This window comes from Staurois parvus, unplaced genomic scaffold (genome assembly GCF_062004578.1).
Source record: "Staurois parvus isolate SC_StPar_1 unplaced genomic scaffold, SC_StPar_1.0 ptg000469l, whole genome shotgun sequence".
Lineage (NCBI taxonomy): Eukaryota > Metazoa > Chordata > Amphibia > Anura > Ranidae > Staurois > Staurois parvus.
Window position 1 is genome coordinate 1,788,846 of NW_028318265.1, and position 19,264 is coordinate 1,808,109.

General features: G+C 46.7%; 1 protein-coding gene across 5 annotated transcripts in view; it reads left to right on the forward strand.

Moving 5' to 3' along the window:
* The window catches only part of PDE3A (phosphodiesterase 3A), a 294,071-nt gene that overhangs the window by 255,478 nt on the left and 19,329 nt on the right, over nucleotides 1–19,264 (forward strand). For all 5 annotated transcript variants that reach the window (XM_089689113.1, XM_089689114.1, XM_089689115.1 and 2 more), the window contains 4 exons: nucleotides 441–523; nucleotides 2,674–2,858; nucleotides 3,445–3,582; nucleotides 4,315–4,426. In XM_089689113.1, coding sequence (XP_089545239.1) covers nucleotides 441–523; nucleotides 2,674–2,858; nucleotides 3,445–3,582; nucleotides 4,315–4,426 — 518 coding nt within the window. The remainder of the gene's footprint in view (nucleotides 1–440; nucleotides 524–2,673; nucleotides 2,859–3,444; nucleotides 3,583–4,314; nucleotides 4,427–19,264) is intronic.

Sequence of the window (19,264 nt, forward strand, 5' to 3'; positions counted from 1 at the left end):
GAACTTAGCATAGGGGATGGTGGGAGCCCCTCATAATGGGTACAGCCAGTCTGCAGATTGGGAACTCAGTGCAGGGGATGGTAGGAAACCCTCATATTGGGTGCAACCAGTCTGTAGTCCCAGGAACTCAGCACAGGGGATGGTAAGATCCTCTCATACTGCATACAACCAGTCTTCTTTCCCAGGATCTCAACACAGGGATGATGGGAACCCCTCATAATGGGTACAGAAGGTGTGCAGTGTCAGGAATTCAGCACAGGGATCATCAGCTGTGTCCCTGAAATATTGAAGAGACTGTCGGGAGGATTGTTTCTCCAGCGAATATGAATCATTAACACCATTTCTGGGAGACATAAACCTTGTATTTGATAAAAAGTAACTGTTTGCATGCTGTCATAAATGATTATAAGTAACAAATTTCCATTTCCATATCGTTGCAGTTGTGGGCGGCCGTACAGCCAGGTGAATCCCGCCGAGAGAACAGGGGACACAAATGACATAACACACTCTCAGAGCAGAACGGGTACAATACATGCAATGTCTTTTATGGGGCGCTAACCATACTTTGCACATGCTGTGTCATAGAATCTGGCATGGGGGATGTGGGGGGAGGGAGCAGAGTAATACCAGGTCTGCTCGTCCCTAGGGCCCATGTATCACCTGACCACATAGTGGGGTGACCATACATACAGTATAACTAGAGGGAAACGTTCCATTATACCTGAATGCTGGTAGGACACATTATTCAGCCCCTCCACCCACAGAGCCAACAGTCCATATTCATCAAGCTGCAACATCACTTCAGGAGTGGTAAAATGACATAGTATTGGTTAAGAGGCCACTTTTCCATGCCTTGTATCAGGTTGATGAATCTGGTCTTGTGCTTCTCTTTCCTTTTCAGATCAGCTATATTGGCCCTCAGAAGGATGACAATAGAAATCTGATTTGTAAAAATCATCAAAATGTTGACATTATCACTTATTGCAGCAAAGTCGACCCACGTTATGATTTAAAGCAGAACTCAAGGCAGACACATCCCATGTGTGCAGTAATGTATTCATTTATAAAACCAGTTAACATATTTTTCAGTGCAACTAATATAAATATCTGAATGTTACCTGGTATCAGCCTCGTGTAATCCTTGAAAAGCAGAGCTCAGACTGGAAGTTGGTGTTCTCTGATACTACATAGTCTCCATAGAGACTATAGAGACTCCATTGCATGAACTTGTGCTTACTGGAGAAGACACAGGACAGTAGTGGGATGCCTCATCAGTTTTCTGCTGCTCCTTCTCTGTCCAGTCACAGGCTAGGGGAGCAGAGCCTGAATTGTGTAGCTGCAGTAGTGGAAAGTTTGGTCGCCTGTCTGGCTGTGCTAAGTAAATCTCAGGACTGGATTAAAAGAAATACAAATCCTATGGCAGATTTATAAATTTGTCATCTTATATTTAACTGCCTGGAGTTTGTTGTTCAGTTTTTGTTTTTTTGTTTTTTTTTCTGTAAAGTGAATTTCTCCACATTTAGATCCTATTGAGATAAATTATAATTTATATCTTGAGTATGTCACTGTCCAGATAAGAGCAGTATTAAACCCAAACCAAACATGTGATTTACTGTAGCTTACCAATCATTAGATGTAGTGGCTGATTTCGGGTTTTTTTCCCCTCTGTTTTCACCTGGTGATCTGGCCAGTTACACACTTCCTGTATCAGAGTGCTTCCACTCTGGATGAAGGAGCAACACAGACAGCTTTGGACAGCAGCATTGTCAGTCTGGTGGGAGGGGAATGTTAGATGCACTAGCAGCTTTAGATAAACTAACATATTGATGCTAAACTCCAGCTAACACTTTTTTCAGACTTCCTGACTAGATCAGCAAGTGAAAATAAAGGAAATAAAGCTTAAAAAGAAAACTAATGCAGCAATTCAATATAATAATTAGTAAGCTGCAATATAATAAATGTGTGCGTTTGGGTTTAATACCGCTTCAATGGTATACAGTAACACCAAATTAATGCCTGGTCAGTTAATTCCCTGCAGTGTACAGACACATGGAGTATGCATGGAAATAGGAAATGAGCTTTATGCCCGCTGTCCACAGTAATGGTTTAAATTAAACCCATTTTAAAAGAACCTCTAAGGATAAAAATATGGGAGCTGGCTTCACCACCTAGTGAGTTGCTAACCCAGAGCAACTGCCACAAGAACTTCATTGGTTGCATGCTTGTTCCAGATCAGAGGCTGAGGATGGGGGTGACATCCCCGTTTCTTGTTACTCCCCTTCAGTTGCTTACAGTGAACAAGTAAAGATTTCTTAATAATACAGCACCAATGCCTTTTGCCTCATGTAATATGCAAACCACTATGCAGTGCATTGCAATGAAATTAATTTAGAATGGCATCTCATCATGCTTTTACAGCAGCAGGTGACTCTTGGCATCCATCATAGTGCACTACAATAAATGGTTATATGTGTCATTTGTGCCTTCATACACTCTAACCCATTGTATAAATAAACATGCAGAAATTCAATGGTCCAAATTAACTTTAGTCTTCCATGGTTGTGGTCCAGACCTGGTAAAAGGGGTGCTGTTGGGAAAAGTATGGAATTGGTGTCATATTGCATCATTTATATCTTCCATCTTACATATTTAGTGATTGCCCGTTTGTTGCAGATGACCCAGCTCACACCACGTCAGACTACGACAGCACACATGAAACCAACAACAGTGACAGCAGCGACATTGTACAGAATGATGACGAAGCTGAGGGTGATGGGACGCAGTCCAGGAAAAGCTCTGTCTGCCGAACGTTTCGATCGGACAACATTGACCTCCACACACTAATAACAGCAGCCGAGGTCAGTGAATCTCAGAATCCTCTGCAGTGTCCCGAAGTGTTTAACACTGGGTCCCAGAACCCCTGCAGTGTTACCAGTGTGCCAGGCTGACTCCTAGAATCCGCTACAGTGTCCCTGTTGTGCCATACTGGCTCCTATAATTCCCTACGGTATCCCCCAGTTTTCCAGACCTTGCCTCCTGTCAGTGCGCAGAATCCCCTTCTATAAGTGCACAGTACTCCTTCCATACGTATACAGGTTCAGATATCAGAATCAGATATCAGAATACGAGATCCCTTCCTATAAGTTCACAGGATCCCTTCTTGTAAGTGTGCAGGATCCCCTCCCATCAATGTGCAGAATCCCCTCCTGTTAGTGTACAGGACACCTTCCTATCAGTGTGCAGGATCCCCTCCTATCATTGCACAGGATCCCCCCTCATCAGTGTATAGGACCCCTTCCTATCAGTGTGCAGAGTGCCCTCTTATCAGTGTACAGAACACCTCACATCAGATTCACCCGTCTGAGTTCCAATATTTCTTGTATTGGTGAGTTTTAGTGTGTCCGGCACATAACGGATCTCCGTTTCTGTCTGTCTTATACTAAGGACAAACCCATCCTTGCCCCGGAGCCGCTCATCATGGACAATGTAGATGACCTTTTGGGGGAGGTCAACAACTGGAACTTCCCCATATTTGATCTGGTGGAGAAGACGGGTCAGAAATGCGGGAGGATCCTCAGCCAGGTGAGTGGCAGAATGAGGTTTGTCATGCAATTATAGCAGATTGGTCCCAGATCCAGGGTGAGGCTGGGAGGTTGGAGGATGAGAACACAGATATGCATTGGATTCATTGTACATTGCACTCTCTTGGTGGAGGAAGCCATAGACATTGTAGGGGCATTATAGTGTGCCCCAGAATCTGGAGGCTCCCCAGTGTATATAAAGGGATGTGAAGATTCATTCACATTATTACTGTTTGCAAGTGAATTCTGACAGATTCACTTTAATGTTATAAAATAAAATTTTGACAGCCTTGGAGTGACATCAGTGGAATTGCAAGAAATGGGCCTTGGAAGGGTAATACACTCCAGTCATTGGTGAGACATCTGGCTGCCTGGGGCCAGCCTTATATCTCAACTGCAAAAGAGGGGGCAGGGCATTGGAATTACAGAAGCAGAAGTGTACAGAGAAATAATTGCAGGCGCAGCAATATGAAGTTCTTTCAGTAATACACCTGTACAGCACAGGGGACACTGATAGGAGCCCAGAGTAAAGAACTTAGCGGCAGTCTGAGTATGGGAGGTGCCATATCTGCCCTCCAGGGAAAGTTAACTACACTGAGAGGCAGGAAATGCTCTGACTACTAGTGAAATTTCCAAACATGTTGTAGTGACAGCGGAAATGTACTCTGTTGTGAACAATTGTCACAATGTTACAAACTATATCACAATCGCTCCTTGTGTTTCACATTTATAGATGTCGTATCGACTCTTTGAGGACATGAATCTTCTGGAGACCTTTAAAATCCCCTTGAAGGAATTCATGAACTATTTTCACGCCTTGGAAAATGGCTACCGAGACATCCCGTGTAAGAGGAGTTTGCTATGTACTAATCCTGATTTGAGGCAAGGAGGAATGTCAGGTCCCATAGCCAATTTCTTATCTAATATTAGAGCAGGCTCTTAAACTATCCTTCCTACATAACAAAAACTGGTTATATTTTGTTTATTGCTATTGGGGGCACAGTGATCTTCCCAAAGGGTCCTGAAGGTCCTATACAGACATAACACAACGGAAAGGGAATAGAAAACAAATTGTAAAATGAGCAAACAGTGAGACCAGACAGTGGGAAAAGCGAACAGAATTCAAGGGTGTACGAGGGAGGAGGTCCTGATTCCCCTATATAGATCTTTAGTTATCACTAGAAGGATCACCAGCAGGAGGTAGGAGAGCCTGATTCCTCTATATAGATATTTAGTTACTACTAGAGGGATTGTCCTTAGGAGGATCTTTGGTTATCATTAGAGTCTAAAGATAACCAAAGATCTATATAGAGAAATCAGTACCTCCTTCCTCCTGAGGACAATCCCTCTAGTAATAACTAAAGATCTATATAGAGGAATCAGGACCTCCTCCCTCCTGCTGGTGATTCCTCTAGTGATTCCTCTAAATAGATCATTAGTTATTACTAGAGAGATTGCACTCAGGAGGAAGGAGGTCCTGATCACGAGAAGGATCCCCAGCAGGAAAAGGGAGGTCCTGATTCCGCTATATAGATATTTGGTTATCACTAGAGGGATCCTCAGTGGGAGAAAGGAGGTCCTGATTCCTCTGTATATATCTTTAGTTATCACTAGAGTGATCCCCTGCAGAATGAAGGAGGTCCAGATTCCCATATACAGATTTTTTTTTTTATCACTAGAAGGATCCACAGAAGGAAAATAAGGTCCTGCTTCCGCTATATAGATCTTTGGTTATCACTAGAGGGTTCAATAGCAGGAGGAGGGAGGTCCTGATTGATCTATATAGATCTATAGTTATCACTAAAGTGATCCCCAGCTGGAGAAGAGAGGCCCTGATTCTTTTGAAAATAATCTTTTACTTATTACTAGAGGGATCATCAACAAGAGGAAGGAAGTCCTGATTCTCTTATATACAGTGGGTATAGAAAAGAATCAACCCCCTTTAAAATAATCACATTTTGTTGCTTTGCAGCCTGAAATTAAGACAGACACAGTTTTTGTTTTATCCAGCTGTATTTTGTGCAACTTATAACATCCAAGTGAAAGATATAACACCAACATCTGAGAAATAAAAATCAAAAACTGAATTGCTGAGTTGGAAAAAGGATCACCCCCTTGTGTTAGTATTTTGTTGAACCACCTTTTGCTTTAATTCCAGCCTTTAGTCTGTTGGGATGTCTCTACTAGCTTTGCATATCTAGACTTTGCAATATTTGCCACTCTTCTTTGCAGAACAGTTCATGTTCAGTTAAATTTGATGGTGACCGTTTGTGAACTGCAGTCTACAAGTCATTCCACAGATTTTCAATGGAGTTTAAGTCTGGGCTTAATAATTGTCTTCGCTGTGTTTCTAGGTTTTGATAAAGTCTTTGAAATTTTTTTCTATCCATCTCCTGACTTGTGCTTGTCCACAACTTTATAACAGAGATCTTTTGATAGTGCCTTGCCATCCATAGTTGATTGTTTGCTTCAGTTACACCACCAGGGACTGAAATGCTCCAGGAAAGCTCTTTTCATGCTGAGCTAATCAAAATGACCACAGCTGATCACAGTTGAAAGTCAAATGGCTGTTTACCACTGAGAAGTTTATTAACTACACTTGACTAAGTTTACAAGTCATTTTTAGGATGGGGTGATCCTTTTTCCAACTGCAAGTGATTATGTTTTTAATTTTTTTAATTTTGTTTATGACATGTTGGTGTTATGTCTTTCAACTGGATGTTATACGTTGCACTGAGTAAATACAGCTGGATAAAACAAAAACTGTGTCTGTCTTCATTTCAAGCTGCAAAGCAACAACATGTGATTATTTTAAACAGGGGGGTGATTATTTTCTATACCCACTGTAGATCATTAGGTATCACTAGAGGGATCCCCAGAAGGAAACGGGAGGTCCTGACTCCGCTATATAGATCCTTGGTTATCACTAGAGGGACCAATAGCAGGAGGAAGGAGGTCCGGTTTTCCCTATATAGATCTTTCGTTATCACTAGAGGGATCCCCAATAGGAGAATGGAGGTCCTGATTCCTCTATATAAATCTGTATTTAGACCTTATTTAGAAACCTTTGTCCAGTTCTGAAGACCTCACTTACAAAAAGATATTCATAAGAAGTCCAGAGACAGGCAACAAAAATGGTGTAAAGTCTGCGGGAAAAAACATGTCAGAATAGAGTGCAAGAACATAATATGTACAGTCTTGAGGAAATCGGGGAAATGGGGACATGGCTGAAATCTTCAAATACACAAAGGGTGTTATGGTTCATGAGGGCAGTATTTTCAGTATGAAGCTAAGATCAAGAACACAGGGACATGCCCTCAAACTAGCAGGAGGAAAGATTAAAACTAATCATAGAAATCATTATTTTACCGAAAGAGTAGTTGATGCTTGGAATAGGCTTTCAGCAAAGGTAGTGAGTCAGTCAACAGTAAATGGATTCAAACATGCTTGGGACAGATATACACTGATTAGCCATAACTTTACGACTGCCTACGTAATTTGGAGTAGGTTCTCCTTTTGCCAACAAAACAGCCATGCCCATTGAGGCATCGATGCCACTAAACCTCTGAAGGTATTAGTGGTATCTGGCAACAAGCCATCAGTAGCTGATCCTTTAACTCCTGTAGCTTGCAAGTTGGGGCCTCCATGGATCAGACTTGCTTTTCTAGCACATCCCACAGATGCTTGATTGGATTGAGATCTGGAGAATTTGAAGGCCAAGTCAACACCTGGAACTCATTGTGTTCCTCAAATCATTCTTGATTTTTGCAGTCTGGCAGGGTGCGTTATCCAGCTGAAATAGCACTGCCTTTAGGCTCCATTCACTTCTAAGCGTATCATTTTTCAGCTATTTTTCCGTGTTTTTGCGCATTTTTATAAAGCGTTTTTAGACTTTTTTTGAGCTTTGCCGTTTTTTATTAGCCAATAGAGAAAAATGGGCTGCTGAGTCCATAACGACCTATGAGTAATCAGCTGTCAGCGGGGTTTCCCACTGACAGCTGAATGTAAAAAAAAAAAGCCTGCAATTACAAAATAATACAAAAAATTATGTGGGGTCCCCCCCTCCATCTATAACAAGCCCTTTGGGTCTGAGGGGAACCCCCACGCCAAAATAAAAGAAAAATGGTGTGGGGTCCCACCCAAAATCCATACCAGACCCTTATCTGAGCATGCAGCCTGGCAGGTCAGGAAAGGAGGGGGATGAGCGAGCACCCCCTCCCTCCTGATCCATTCTAGGCCACATGCTCTCAACATGAAGGGGGGGGTGCTTTGGGGCAGGGGGGGCTCCCCCCCAAAGCACCTTGTCCCCATGTTGATGGGGACAAGGGCCTCTTCCCCACAACCCTGGGCTGTGGTTGTGGGGGTCTGCAGGCGGGGGGCTTATCGGAATATGGAAGCCCCCTTTAACCCCCAGATCCTGCCCCCCCATGTGAATGAGTATGGGGTACATGGTACAGCTACCCATTCACAAAAAAAAACTAGTGTGAAAAAAGACAGGAGAGGAAGGAAAATAAAAGAATGTCCCCTGAGGTAGATCCAACGTCATTCACGATACCTGCCGCTGCCACCCGAAAAAAGAAAAAAAAAGGCTCTGTCCCAACGCTAGCTCCCGGCCGTCTGACTGCTCTGCTGGCTTGACCATTCTTATATATGTAAAGGGCGGGGCAATCACATATATGACCCTGCCCCGTGTGACATCATTGACCCAGCATGCCCCGGTCGATGATATCACACGGGGGCAGGGTCATGTGGGTGATGTCACCAAGTTCCCCTATCCCTTACATATTTAGGAACTGTCAAGCCAGCGAAAGAGTTAGATGGCGGGAGCCAGTGTCGGCAGCGGAGCCTTTTTTATTTCTTTTTTCGGGTGGCGGCAGTAGGCATCATGATTGACATTGGATCTACTTCGGGAGACATTCTTTTATTTTACTTCTTTTAATAAAGGACTTGTCAAAGAATGTTTCCTGTCTTTTTCACACTACAGTTTTTTTTGTGACTAGGTAATGGTACCATGTACCCCATACTCGTTCACATAGGGGGGTCGGGATCTGGGGCACCCCTTGTTAAAGGTGTGCTTCCAGATTCCGATAAGCCTCCCAGTCCATAGACCACCACAACCACAGCCCAGGATTGTGGGGAAGAGGCCCTTGTCCCCATTAACAAGGTGAGCTCCCCCTCTGCCCAAAGCACCCCCACATGTTGAGGACATGTGGCCTGGCATGGTTCAGGAAGGGGGGCGCTCGCTCGTCTCCCCCCCCTTTTCTGACCTGCCGGGCTGCATGCTCGGGTAAGGGTTTGGTATGGATTTTGGGAGGGACCCCACGCCATTTTTTTTCTTTTTTGGCATGGTGGTTCCCCTCAAAATCCATACCAGACCCGAAGGGCTTGGTATGGATGGAGGGGGGGACCCCACGCCGTTTTTTAAATTATTTTTTAATTGCCGGCAATTTCTTCTTTTACATTCAGCTGTCAGTGGGGAACCCTGCTGACAGCTGAAACATTAACACATGGTTTTCACTACTAAAATACCGCATGACTTGATAAAATAACTCATGCAGTATTTTATTAGCATTTTTTAGTAAATTCAGACAATTTTTTTAAATGCTATACGGTATCCTACCGCATACTCAGATGCAGTATGATACCGCTTAGTGAATTGTGCCCAATATTATTATTATTATTATAAGTTATTATACAGTGTTTATATAGCGCCAAAGGGTTTGCTCAGCGCTGTACATTAGTGAGGGGACAGAACATGAGACAATACAGTACAATACAATACACGAGGGGTTCGACGGCCCTGCTCTTTCAAGCTTACAATCTAGGAGGGAGGGGATAGTGGTACAGGAGAAAGTGGCTGTGGGGGATGGAGTGGTAGGAGGAGTGGAGGAGATTGGTTGTTAGGTGAGGGTGGGGTAGAGAGTTGGGTTTTCAGGGTGAGGAGGGTAGGTGACAGTCTGATGGCTTGGGGTAGGGAGTTCCAGAGGATGGGGGAAGTCCTGGAGAAGGCCTGCAATCGGGCGTGGGAGGAGGAGACCAGGGAGCTGGATAGTAGGAGGTCCTGTGAGGAGCGAAGGGCACGGGTAGGGTGGTATTTGGGTATCAGGTCAGTTAGGTAGTTTGGGGCAGCATTGTGAATGGCTTTGTATGTCAGAGTTAGTAATCTGAATTTAATGCGTTGGGCAATCGGGAGCCAGTGAAGGGATTGGCAGAGGGGGGTGGCAGATGTGGAGCGGTTGGTGAGGTGGATGAGTCTGGCCGCTGAGTTCAGGATAGACTGGAGTGGGGATAGCATTTGTTTGGGTAGGCCAGTGAGAAGGGAGTTGCAGTAGTCTAGGCGTGAGATAATGAGGGAGTGTACGAGTGTCTGGGGTGAGGAACGCACGTATCTTGGCAATGTTGCGGAGGTGGAGCCTGCAAGACTTTGATAGTGGTTGGAAGGAAAGGTTTGAGTCCAGGGTGACACCCAGGACTTTGGCGTGTGGGGTGGGATTGATGGTGGCGTTGCTAGTCATGATGGAGAGGATGGGGGGCGCAGGCTGGGGGGAAACCTAGGAGCTCGGTTTAACAGGTTTAACTTGAGGAAATGGAGCAACATCCAGTCTGATATGTCGTTCAGGAGGTGGGTGATGCGGGCGGAGAGTGAGGAGGTGAGTTGAGGGGTGGGGGACCCCAACAGAGAGGGGGAGAGAGGGGGAGGTGGGCAGCGTTATAGGTAACGCTGAAGGAGTGTTGGGATAGGTAGGAGGAGAGCCAGGAGAGAGCAGCGTCCCTGATGCCAAAGGAGCGCAGTTTAGTAAGGAGGAGGAGGTGGTCGACTGTGTCGAAGGCCGCGGAAAGGTTGAGGAGCAGGAGGACTGAGTAGTGGCCATTAGCTTTGGCGGTTAGCAGGTCGTTAGTGAGTTTAAGTAGGGCGGTTTCGGTGGAGTGTAGGGGATGGAAGCCAGATTGTAGTGGATCAAGGAGGTTGTTATCAGTGAGGTGGGCGCTTAGGCGATTGTAGGATAAGCGCTCAAGGAGCTTGGAAGTGAATGGCAGCAGGGAGATGGGTCTAAGGTTGTTTAGGTCATTGGGGTCAAGGGAGGGTTTTTTGAGTATGGGGGTGATGTGTGCGTGCTTTAGGGGGTAGGGGAATGCGCCAGTAGAGAGGGAGAGATTGAAGATGTGGGTGAGGGAGTGAATGATGGAGGAGGGGGATGACTGGAGGAGTTGTGAGGGGATAGGGTCCAGGGGGCAAGTGGTGAGGTGGGCTTCAGTGAAGACCTTAGTGACCTCCTCAGTGGTAGCAGGGCTGAAGGAGCGGAGTGTTGGGGAGGTTATAGTGTGCGGGGCGTTAGGTATGGTAGGGGGCAGTGCGGTTGCGAGGTCTGAGAAGGGGAGAGTTGAGGGGGTGATGGAGGGAGGGAGGCTAGGTGGAGAGGTAGATTGCGAAATGACAATGTCCTTACGGATTGCGTCAATCTTGTTTTTGAAATGATTGGCAATCTCGTGGGTGGTGAGTGAGTTACTGAGTGGAGGTGGGGGAGGAGAGAGCAGGGATTTGAAAGTGGAGAAGAGCCGGCGAGGACAGGTGGAGAGGGTGTTGATGAGGGTTACGAAATATGCTTGCTTGGTGGCGTGGAGGGAGGTGGTGTAGGTGAGGAAGGCAGATTTGTAGAGGAAGAACGCTTGAGGGGCTCTGGTTTTGCGCCATAATCGCTCCAGCGTGCGACTGCGTCATTTGAGACATTTTGTATAGTCGTTCTGCCAGGGTTGAAGCGGTCGGGGTTTGATGTTACGCGTGGTTAGGGGTGCCAGGGAGTCTAGGACAGCTGACAGTGAGTTGTTGTATGCAGTAGTGGCCAGGTCAGGGCATGTCACTGGAAGGATACTGCCGTACAGACGGTCAGCTGCCGAGTGGAGATGGGCTGGGTTCAGGTTGCGGAGGATACGGCTGGTGATGGTTTGACGCTTTGGGGGGGGAGTTAGAGGAGGGGGAGATGGAAAACGTGAGGAGGTGGTGGTCAGAGAGGGGGAAGGGTGTGTTAGTGAAGTTGTGGAGGGTGCAGAGGTGGGAGAAAACGAGATCCAGGGTGTTCCCATCGGTGTGGGTGGAGGACTGTGTGCACTGTGTGAGCGCGAAAGAGGAGGCTAGGTGGAGGAGTTGGGAAGTTGACGTTGATGGGGATATTTAAATCCCCGAGGATGATGGTCGGTAGCTCAGAGGAGCGGAAGAAGGGAAGCCAGGTGGCAAAGTCGTCCAGGAAGAGGGATACGGATCCAGGAGGCCGATAGATCACCTCAATCCTCAGGGGGGTGGGAGAGAAGAGCCGGATGCAGTGGGCCTTGAAGGATAGGGAGGGGGGGTTAGGGAGGACCTGGAAAGTGCTCAGCGGTGACAGGAGTATGCCGACCCCACCGCCTCTGCGACCACTCGGTCTGGGTGAATGGGACCAGACGAGGCCTCCATAGGGAGTGCTGCCGGTGAGGTGGCATCAGTGGCTTGGATCCAGGTTTCAGTGACCGCTAGGAGGTTGAGGGAGTGGGAGACAAAGAGGTCATGTATGGCGGTGAGCTTGTTGCAAACCGAAAGGGCGTGGATGCGGGGAGGAGGGGGACAGGTATGAGATTGAGGGGGTTGCAGCGGCTGGTGGGAGCAGGAGGGTGCCTAGAGGGGGAGTGGGGAGGTGGGGGGCCAGGGTTCGGGGAGTTGTCACTGGCGGTTCGAAGAAGGAAAAGAGTGAGGAAGGTGGCATGGGAACGGGATGTGCAGGAGTGTGTGGATCTGTTAGTGGTGGCGAATGGAGTATTAGGAGGAAGTGGTGAGAGCCATAGTGGGGAGAAGGAAGAAGTGAAGGAGCAATGTAGAGCTGTTTTGGGGGAGTAGGGGGGTAGAGGGAGGCGATTTTGGGAATGGAGGAGAGGAATACGAGGAGGAGGAGTGCAGGTGGCATGTTAGGGTGAGCGGAGTGCTGGTCAGATCGGGGAGGTGAGAGGTTTATATCAGGTCGTGATGATGCGGAGAGTCTGTCACGTCATGGCGGAGTTCATCTGTGTCCATCTGTAGGAGGAGACTGCGAGTGGTGGGCGGCTAGGTCAGCAGCTAGTTAGTTGCAGGCTGTGGGTGCTGTAGGCCAGCGTCCGTGGGTGCTGTGGCACGGCGTCAGTGGGTACAGTGGCTCGGGCACTGAGCGTGCTGTAGGGCGCAGTGTCTGGGGGTGTTGTAGGGCACGGCGTCTGGGGATGCTGACTGCTTGGTGTCTGGAGGTGCTGTAGGCCCGGCACTGGGGGGTGCTGGAGGCTCGGCGTCGGGAGGTGCTGAAGACCCGGTGTCGTGAGGTGTTGAAGGCCCGGCGTCAGGAGGTGTTGAAGGCCCGGCGTCAGGAGGTGCAGAAGGCCCGGCGTCAGGAGGTGCAGAAGGCCCGGCGTCAGGGGGTGCTGAGGGCCTGGCATCAGGGGGTGCCGAAGGCCCGGTGTCAGGAGGTGCCAAAGGCCCAGCGTTAGGAGGTGGCGCAGGCTGACGTCTGGAGGTGGTGTAGGCCGATGTGTGGAGGTGGAGTGGGTTAGGCGTTGGCAGGCGCAGCAGGGCCCGGCGTCAGTGGGTGCCGTGGGCCAGTGCGTGTGGATGCTGCGGGCCAGCGAATGAGGGTGCTAAGGGGCCCAGCGTCTGTGGGAGCGGTAGGGTCTGGCGATCGTAGGTGTTGTATGGCCTGGCGTCAGGGGGTGCTGGAGGCCGCGTGGCAGGCTCGCCTCCACCGGATTGGACAGGGCTCGGGGCTGTGCGGTGGCAGGGGCACGACTGTGCGGTACACGGTGGGGAGCAGGGAAGCAGATGTGGTGGCGGTGGCTTACCCTCTTGGAGCCGGTGGCGGCCTACCCTCTCGGTGCCAGTGGGGATGGTTGCTGCTTCTCTTCTCTCTGAGGCGGCTGTAGGTAGGGGAGGCAGTGGTGGTAGCTCTCCCCTCGCTGGCGCGAATGGCGACATCCTGGTTTAGGCGTTGGGCAGCAGCGGTGCTTAGGAGGCAGCGGTAGGCCGCAGGGGACAGGACGTCCAGTACCCCTCCTGGGCGATGGCAGGACCTCCGGAGCGGCTGGTGAGGGTACCGACGGGGGCGGTGGTGGCGTCCCCTCTGGAGCGGGGTTGCGTCCACTCTGGAGCGGGGCGTCGCGGCTGGCCGTGGTCCTCCGCGGTTCGCCGCAGCCGGCAGGAAAGGCCGCGGCTTCAGGGGCTGTGGTAGGCCGCAAGTCTCTGGGGCTCCGCCGGAGGGACAGAGCGCCCAGCACCCCTTCTGGGTGTTGGGAGGACCTCCGGGGGATGCACTGGACCCCTCTACCGTCCGGACGGCGGCGGATTCGGCGGGGGCGCCGGGGCTGGCGGTTATGCAGCCGCTCTGGACGCCATCTTGCAGGGGTTCAATATCATCTATTGCATCATTTGTTGCTAGGTAAACTTGCCAAAAACGTGCAAATCTGCCCAATTTGAGTTGCAGAAGTAGCTCCAAAACTTTTTTGAGATTCAGGCGACTTGGGAGTGGAGCTGTGAACCATCTCCATAGAGAAATATTGATTTTTGTCCCCCTGAGCGTTTTGAAGCTTCAAGCTTTGTGCAAAAAAACGCTCAGGTGTGAATGGGGCCTTAGGAATGCTGTTTCCATAAAGAGGTGTACTTGGTCAGCAACAATGTTTAAATAGGTAGTACATGTCAATTTAAATGCACATGAATGGCAGGACCCAAGGTGTCTCAACAGAACATTGCCCAAAGCATCACACTGCCTCTGCCGGCTTGCCTTCTTCCTATACTGCATCCTGGTGCTATGTCTTTCCCAGGTAAGCGATGCACATGAACCTGACAATCCAAATGATGTAATAGAAAACACGATTCATCAGACTAGGCCACCGTCTTTCTTTGATCCATGGCCTGGTTGTGATTCTCACATGCCCATTGTAGGTGCTTTTGGCTTTGAAAACGGGTTAGCGTCGGCTCCCTAACCAGTCTGCAGGTATACAACAAACTACAAAGCCCATTTTTTCTGCTTTCAACACCTCAACTTCAGGGACAACATGTTCACTCGCTGCCTAATATATCCCACAGATGCCATTGTAACGAGATAAACAATGTTATTCACTTTACCTGTCAGTGGTCATAAAGTTATGGCTGATCGGTGTAGATCTATACTCAAAAAATGGGCAGACTGGATGGTCTCTTTTTCTGCCGTCACTCTTCTGTCTGTAAATATACATTTTCTGCCTGGCCTGCATTTCCATATAGAATTTTAAAAATTTTAATTTTACCAGTGGCAGCCCATATACCTTCTCCATGCAGGTCCCCTTTAAGACCTGTACATTTTCTAATATGGCAAGGACATCTGGATCCTCGTCATTACCATTAATGACTTCCTGCTAATTACTGATGTTCCGGGCATGCAGCCATTATTAGAAAGACATCTCGGAACTTCTCAGTGCCGGGGTCTTTGCATGTGGCTTCCTGCTCTGAAATCAGCTAACCCCACACTGACCCCTAAACCTTATCCAAACCTTTATAATGACCCTGAAGCCCCTTCCGTCAACCAACCCTTTAAAATGAACCCATACCATTTTATTTCCCCAAACACTTAACCCTCAACCTCAACCTAACTGTAAAAAAAATATTTTGCTGGAGTTAGTCTTTAACTTTGGATGGAGAGGTGGACAGGAAGTGAAGGGGACTATCTTCATCAGGAGGACACAGAAATAAAACCATTCCCTGCTCCATCTAAAGCAAAATAAAAAGTTGGGCACCCACCTTTGACCTAACTCTTGGAATGAACTCTTATCCTGAACCCTGACACTTTTACCACTCATATATACACACACACACACTAAAAGTTCCCTAGTTACCTGGTAGTTGCCCTGTGCTGTGGTCTCAGCATGGAGAAATTGTGCTCCAGCAAAGTATCATATTAACAACAGTTTGGTGTGTATAATGGGGACCTGAGTCCTTCAGATACAGACATGTTAGATTTCTGGTTTCTGGACAGTCTGGATGGTATTAGCCTCTCTCTCTCATTCCGGGTGGAGTGTTTTTTGTAATCAGCATGGTGGAGTGACGTTTGGGCGGTAGAAGCTCCTGGTTTGTTTAGTCATTTGCTGGGTAATTGGGGCGATGTAGGGCGCTTGTTTCCACTGGACGTGTCCCAGAGCTGTGACCGCACTCCAGGCTAGTGAGCCTTCCCGCTATTTATAGACTCTTTATTTTTACGCTTGGCTGGCACATCAGCGCAGCACAAATCAATGATAAACAAATGTCCCCAGGACGTGTCTCCACCTCTAATGAGCACCGTGTAAGGTCATGAACGGATTCTGTCTGTAGAACATTGGCCAAGTGGGGAACAGCCACCGCAGAGAAACATCATAATTATAATAGGCTATGTTACTTAACCTCTGCAGAGCAACCCTGGGGATTATTGGGAAGTACGGAGGTTGTGGTTCAACATTATTTCCCCCTTTTCCCCAGCAGAACAGTCATATTACCACATGGTATCACGTTTCCAGTGACAGGATATTATGAGAAATACAGAAGTGGCAGCCATGATGGTTCAACAGCTTTGCGCTCACACAGGTCCTGGCTGGTTTCTATCCTCTCCTGTAGTAAAATCTGGATTTATATGAAACATTTGATACTGATTATCTGATATAAAACTGTTCAGGTTGTCTGACCAAGTAAGCAGGTGCCTCTGCTTGTTATTTCTCACAATAGTGTAGGATATGCATTTACATTATTTTATGGACTGGTATAAAGGAATTTTGTTCAAAGTCATTTTTTAAAATTGTCTGTTACTCCATGATTTTCTATTCCTGATATGTGCCTGCTGTAACATGTACTTGTGTGAACAAGTATTCTGTTCTTTTTGTATTGCTTTCTTTGTGTGAAATCCCTGGTGATCCGAAAAGTCCCTCTGCTATCCTATTTTAAACTGACCATGTTAGGCATGAGAAAAAAAACATGTACAAATTGAAGGAACATCAGAACAAAGGATACAAGAGTCCAAATTAATTTTTTACTTTGTACTAAAAAATGGGCAATTAATTTGGGAAGGGGTGGAGGCTTAGAAGACAACAACCCTCTCATCAGCTCTTCAGTTAAAATAAGATATTTGAATGGACTCAAAATAGAGTTTTCCTGTGTTAATATGTGCAGAGAAGTGAATTGCCAGATCAGGAGAGTTACTGGCAAGCAATATCTGAATGAGCAATCAATGTAAACCTAGGGTAACCACTGGAAGGTAGCCTTGTTTGTTGCGAGTTGCCTAACCTGAGCCAGTGAGCTCTTCAAATATTTTTGTCCTCTCACTCTTTTGTATGAACACATCAAAGACTCACCACCTCTTAGATGCTTTTTTTCTTCACGTTAGGCATGAGATCACGTCCATCCCAGTGTGGTTAGTTTTCTGGTTGTGTTGGGAGCACAGCCTGCCTGTACTCCACTGGTCAGACTTGTGTTGAGACGACCACCCCCCGCACAGCCATTTACTGCTTTCTCAGTGTACTGCCCCCAGCAGACTCCACCCCAGTTATCTAAGCCCTTTATGCAGCTGAGAACAGAGGTCATGTGATCACTTATAGAAAAAAAAGGTATTTACAATTTTTTATATCTATTCACAATTTTGCTGCCTTCCATTTGTCTTTTAAACTACAATCCCAATTCCAAAAAAGTTGGGATGCTGTGTAAAAATCCACATAAAAAAAGTGTGCAATGATTTTCAAATCTCAAAAAGCAATATTTTATAAACAATAGAAAACAACAAATGTTTAAACTGAGAAAATATACCATTTTAAGAAAAAAATAAGGTAATTTTGAAATTGATGGCAGCAACACAAAAAGTTGGGGCAGGGCAACAAAAAGCTGGCCAAGTAAGCGGTACTAACAAGAAAGCACTGAAAAAACATTTTTCAACTAATTAGATTAATTGGCAACAGGTCAGTAACATGATTGGGTATAAAAAGAGCATCTTAGAGAGTCAGATGGGTTGATTAACTAAAGGCAAATAGACAGTGCACTTTGAAAAGTGCAGTAGCACTGTGCAAGTGCAGTTGCTCCAAAGCTTAGTAAATGAGGTAAAGCTTCACTTTGCAATGAATACCCAATCACGTGCAAGGAAATAAAAAACAAAACAAAATAAAAAAACAAGCATTTTTGGTTGCACGTGATTGAATGTTGGAAGTCAGCATAACTTCTGCTCATTTACTAAGCTCTGGGGCAACTGCTTTTACAGAGTGCAACTGTACTTTGCAAAATGCACAGTCTATTTGCCTTTAGTAAAGAGTGTCTCAAACATAAAGATTTTCACCAATCTATGAAAGCTGCATCTAAAAATTGTGGAACACATTTCAGAATAAAATTCCCCAATGTAAAATTGCAAATACTTTAAATATATCATCATCTACAGTACATAATATCATCAAAAGATTGGGGGAATCTTGAGAAATGTCTGTGCACAAGGGACAAGGCTGAAATGCAATATTGGATGCCGTGATCTTTGGACAGAACTGCATTAAAGCACTCAGGTATAATTCTGAGATGGACATCACTGTATTAACTCGGGAATACTTCAAAAAATCACCATGAACACAGTTCACTGTGCCATTCAAAAATGCATACGGGCCAAAGCTCATTTAAAATGGTTTGTTGCAAAGTGGAAAACTTCTGTTGTCAGACAAATTTCAATTTGACATTCTTTTTGGCAACCATGGGTGCTGTGTTCTCCAAACTAAAGAAGAGAGGGACCTTCCAGCTCCTTATCAGTGCTCAGTACAGCCTGCATCTCTGATAGTATAGGGGTGCATTAGTTCATATGGAATAAGCAGATTGCACATCTGGAAAGGCACCATCTTTGCTGAAAGATATATCCAGGTTTTTCAGCAGCATATGCTCCTATCCAGATTTCAATGAAGACCTTGCATATTTCACCAGGACAATGCTAAGCCACATACTGCATCTATGACACCAGCATGGCTTCACAGTAGAAGTGTCTAGGTGCTGGACTGGCCTGTATGCAGTCCAGACCTTTTACCAATTGAAAGTATTTGGCGAACATTGAAACAAAAAAATCAACTAAGAAGACCCAGGACTGTTGAGAAGTTAGAATCCAAGAATGGAACAACATTCCTTTCAAACATTCCATCAACTGGTCTCCTCAGTTTCCAGACATTTACAGAGTGTTGTTAACCACTTTTCCGCTGCCCTATAGCAGAAGTACTGCTACAGGGCAGCAGGGCTGCACACAATCACATATATAAACGTGATTTGCATTTCCACCCCCCTACCCACACCACTATTAGCAACTAGGGATGTTAATCACCGGGTCCCAGCTGGCGATTCCCAGCCAGCACTTGGTGATTGTCAGCAAAGCTGACAGGGGAGAGGCCTACGTGTAAACAACACAGGTCTCACTCTTGTCAGCATGGACATGCTGCTTTGTATCTCTCTGCACAGCATGTCTCCCTAGTAAAACACAGCACACAGTAAAACACACACAGCACACAGTTAACCCTTTGATCGCCCCAGATGTTAACCCCTTCCTGCCCAGTGTCATTAGTTCAGTGTCAGTGCTTTTTATTAGCACTGATCACTGTATTAGTGTCACTGGGGATGTCAGTGGCAGTTAGTCAGTTCCCACCCAGTGCCAGAATGCCCGGCGCAGTCCCGCTATAAGTCGCTGATTGCC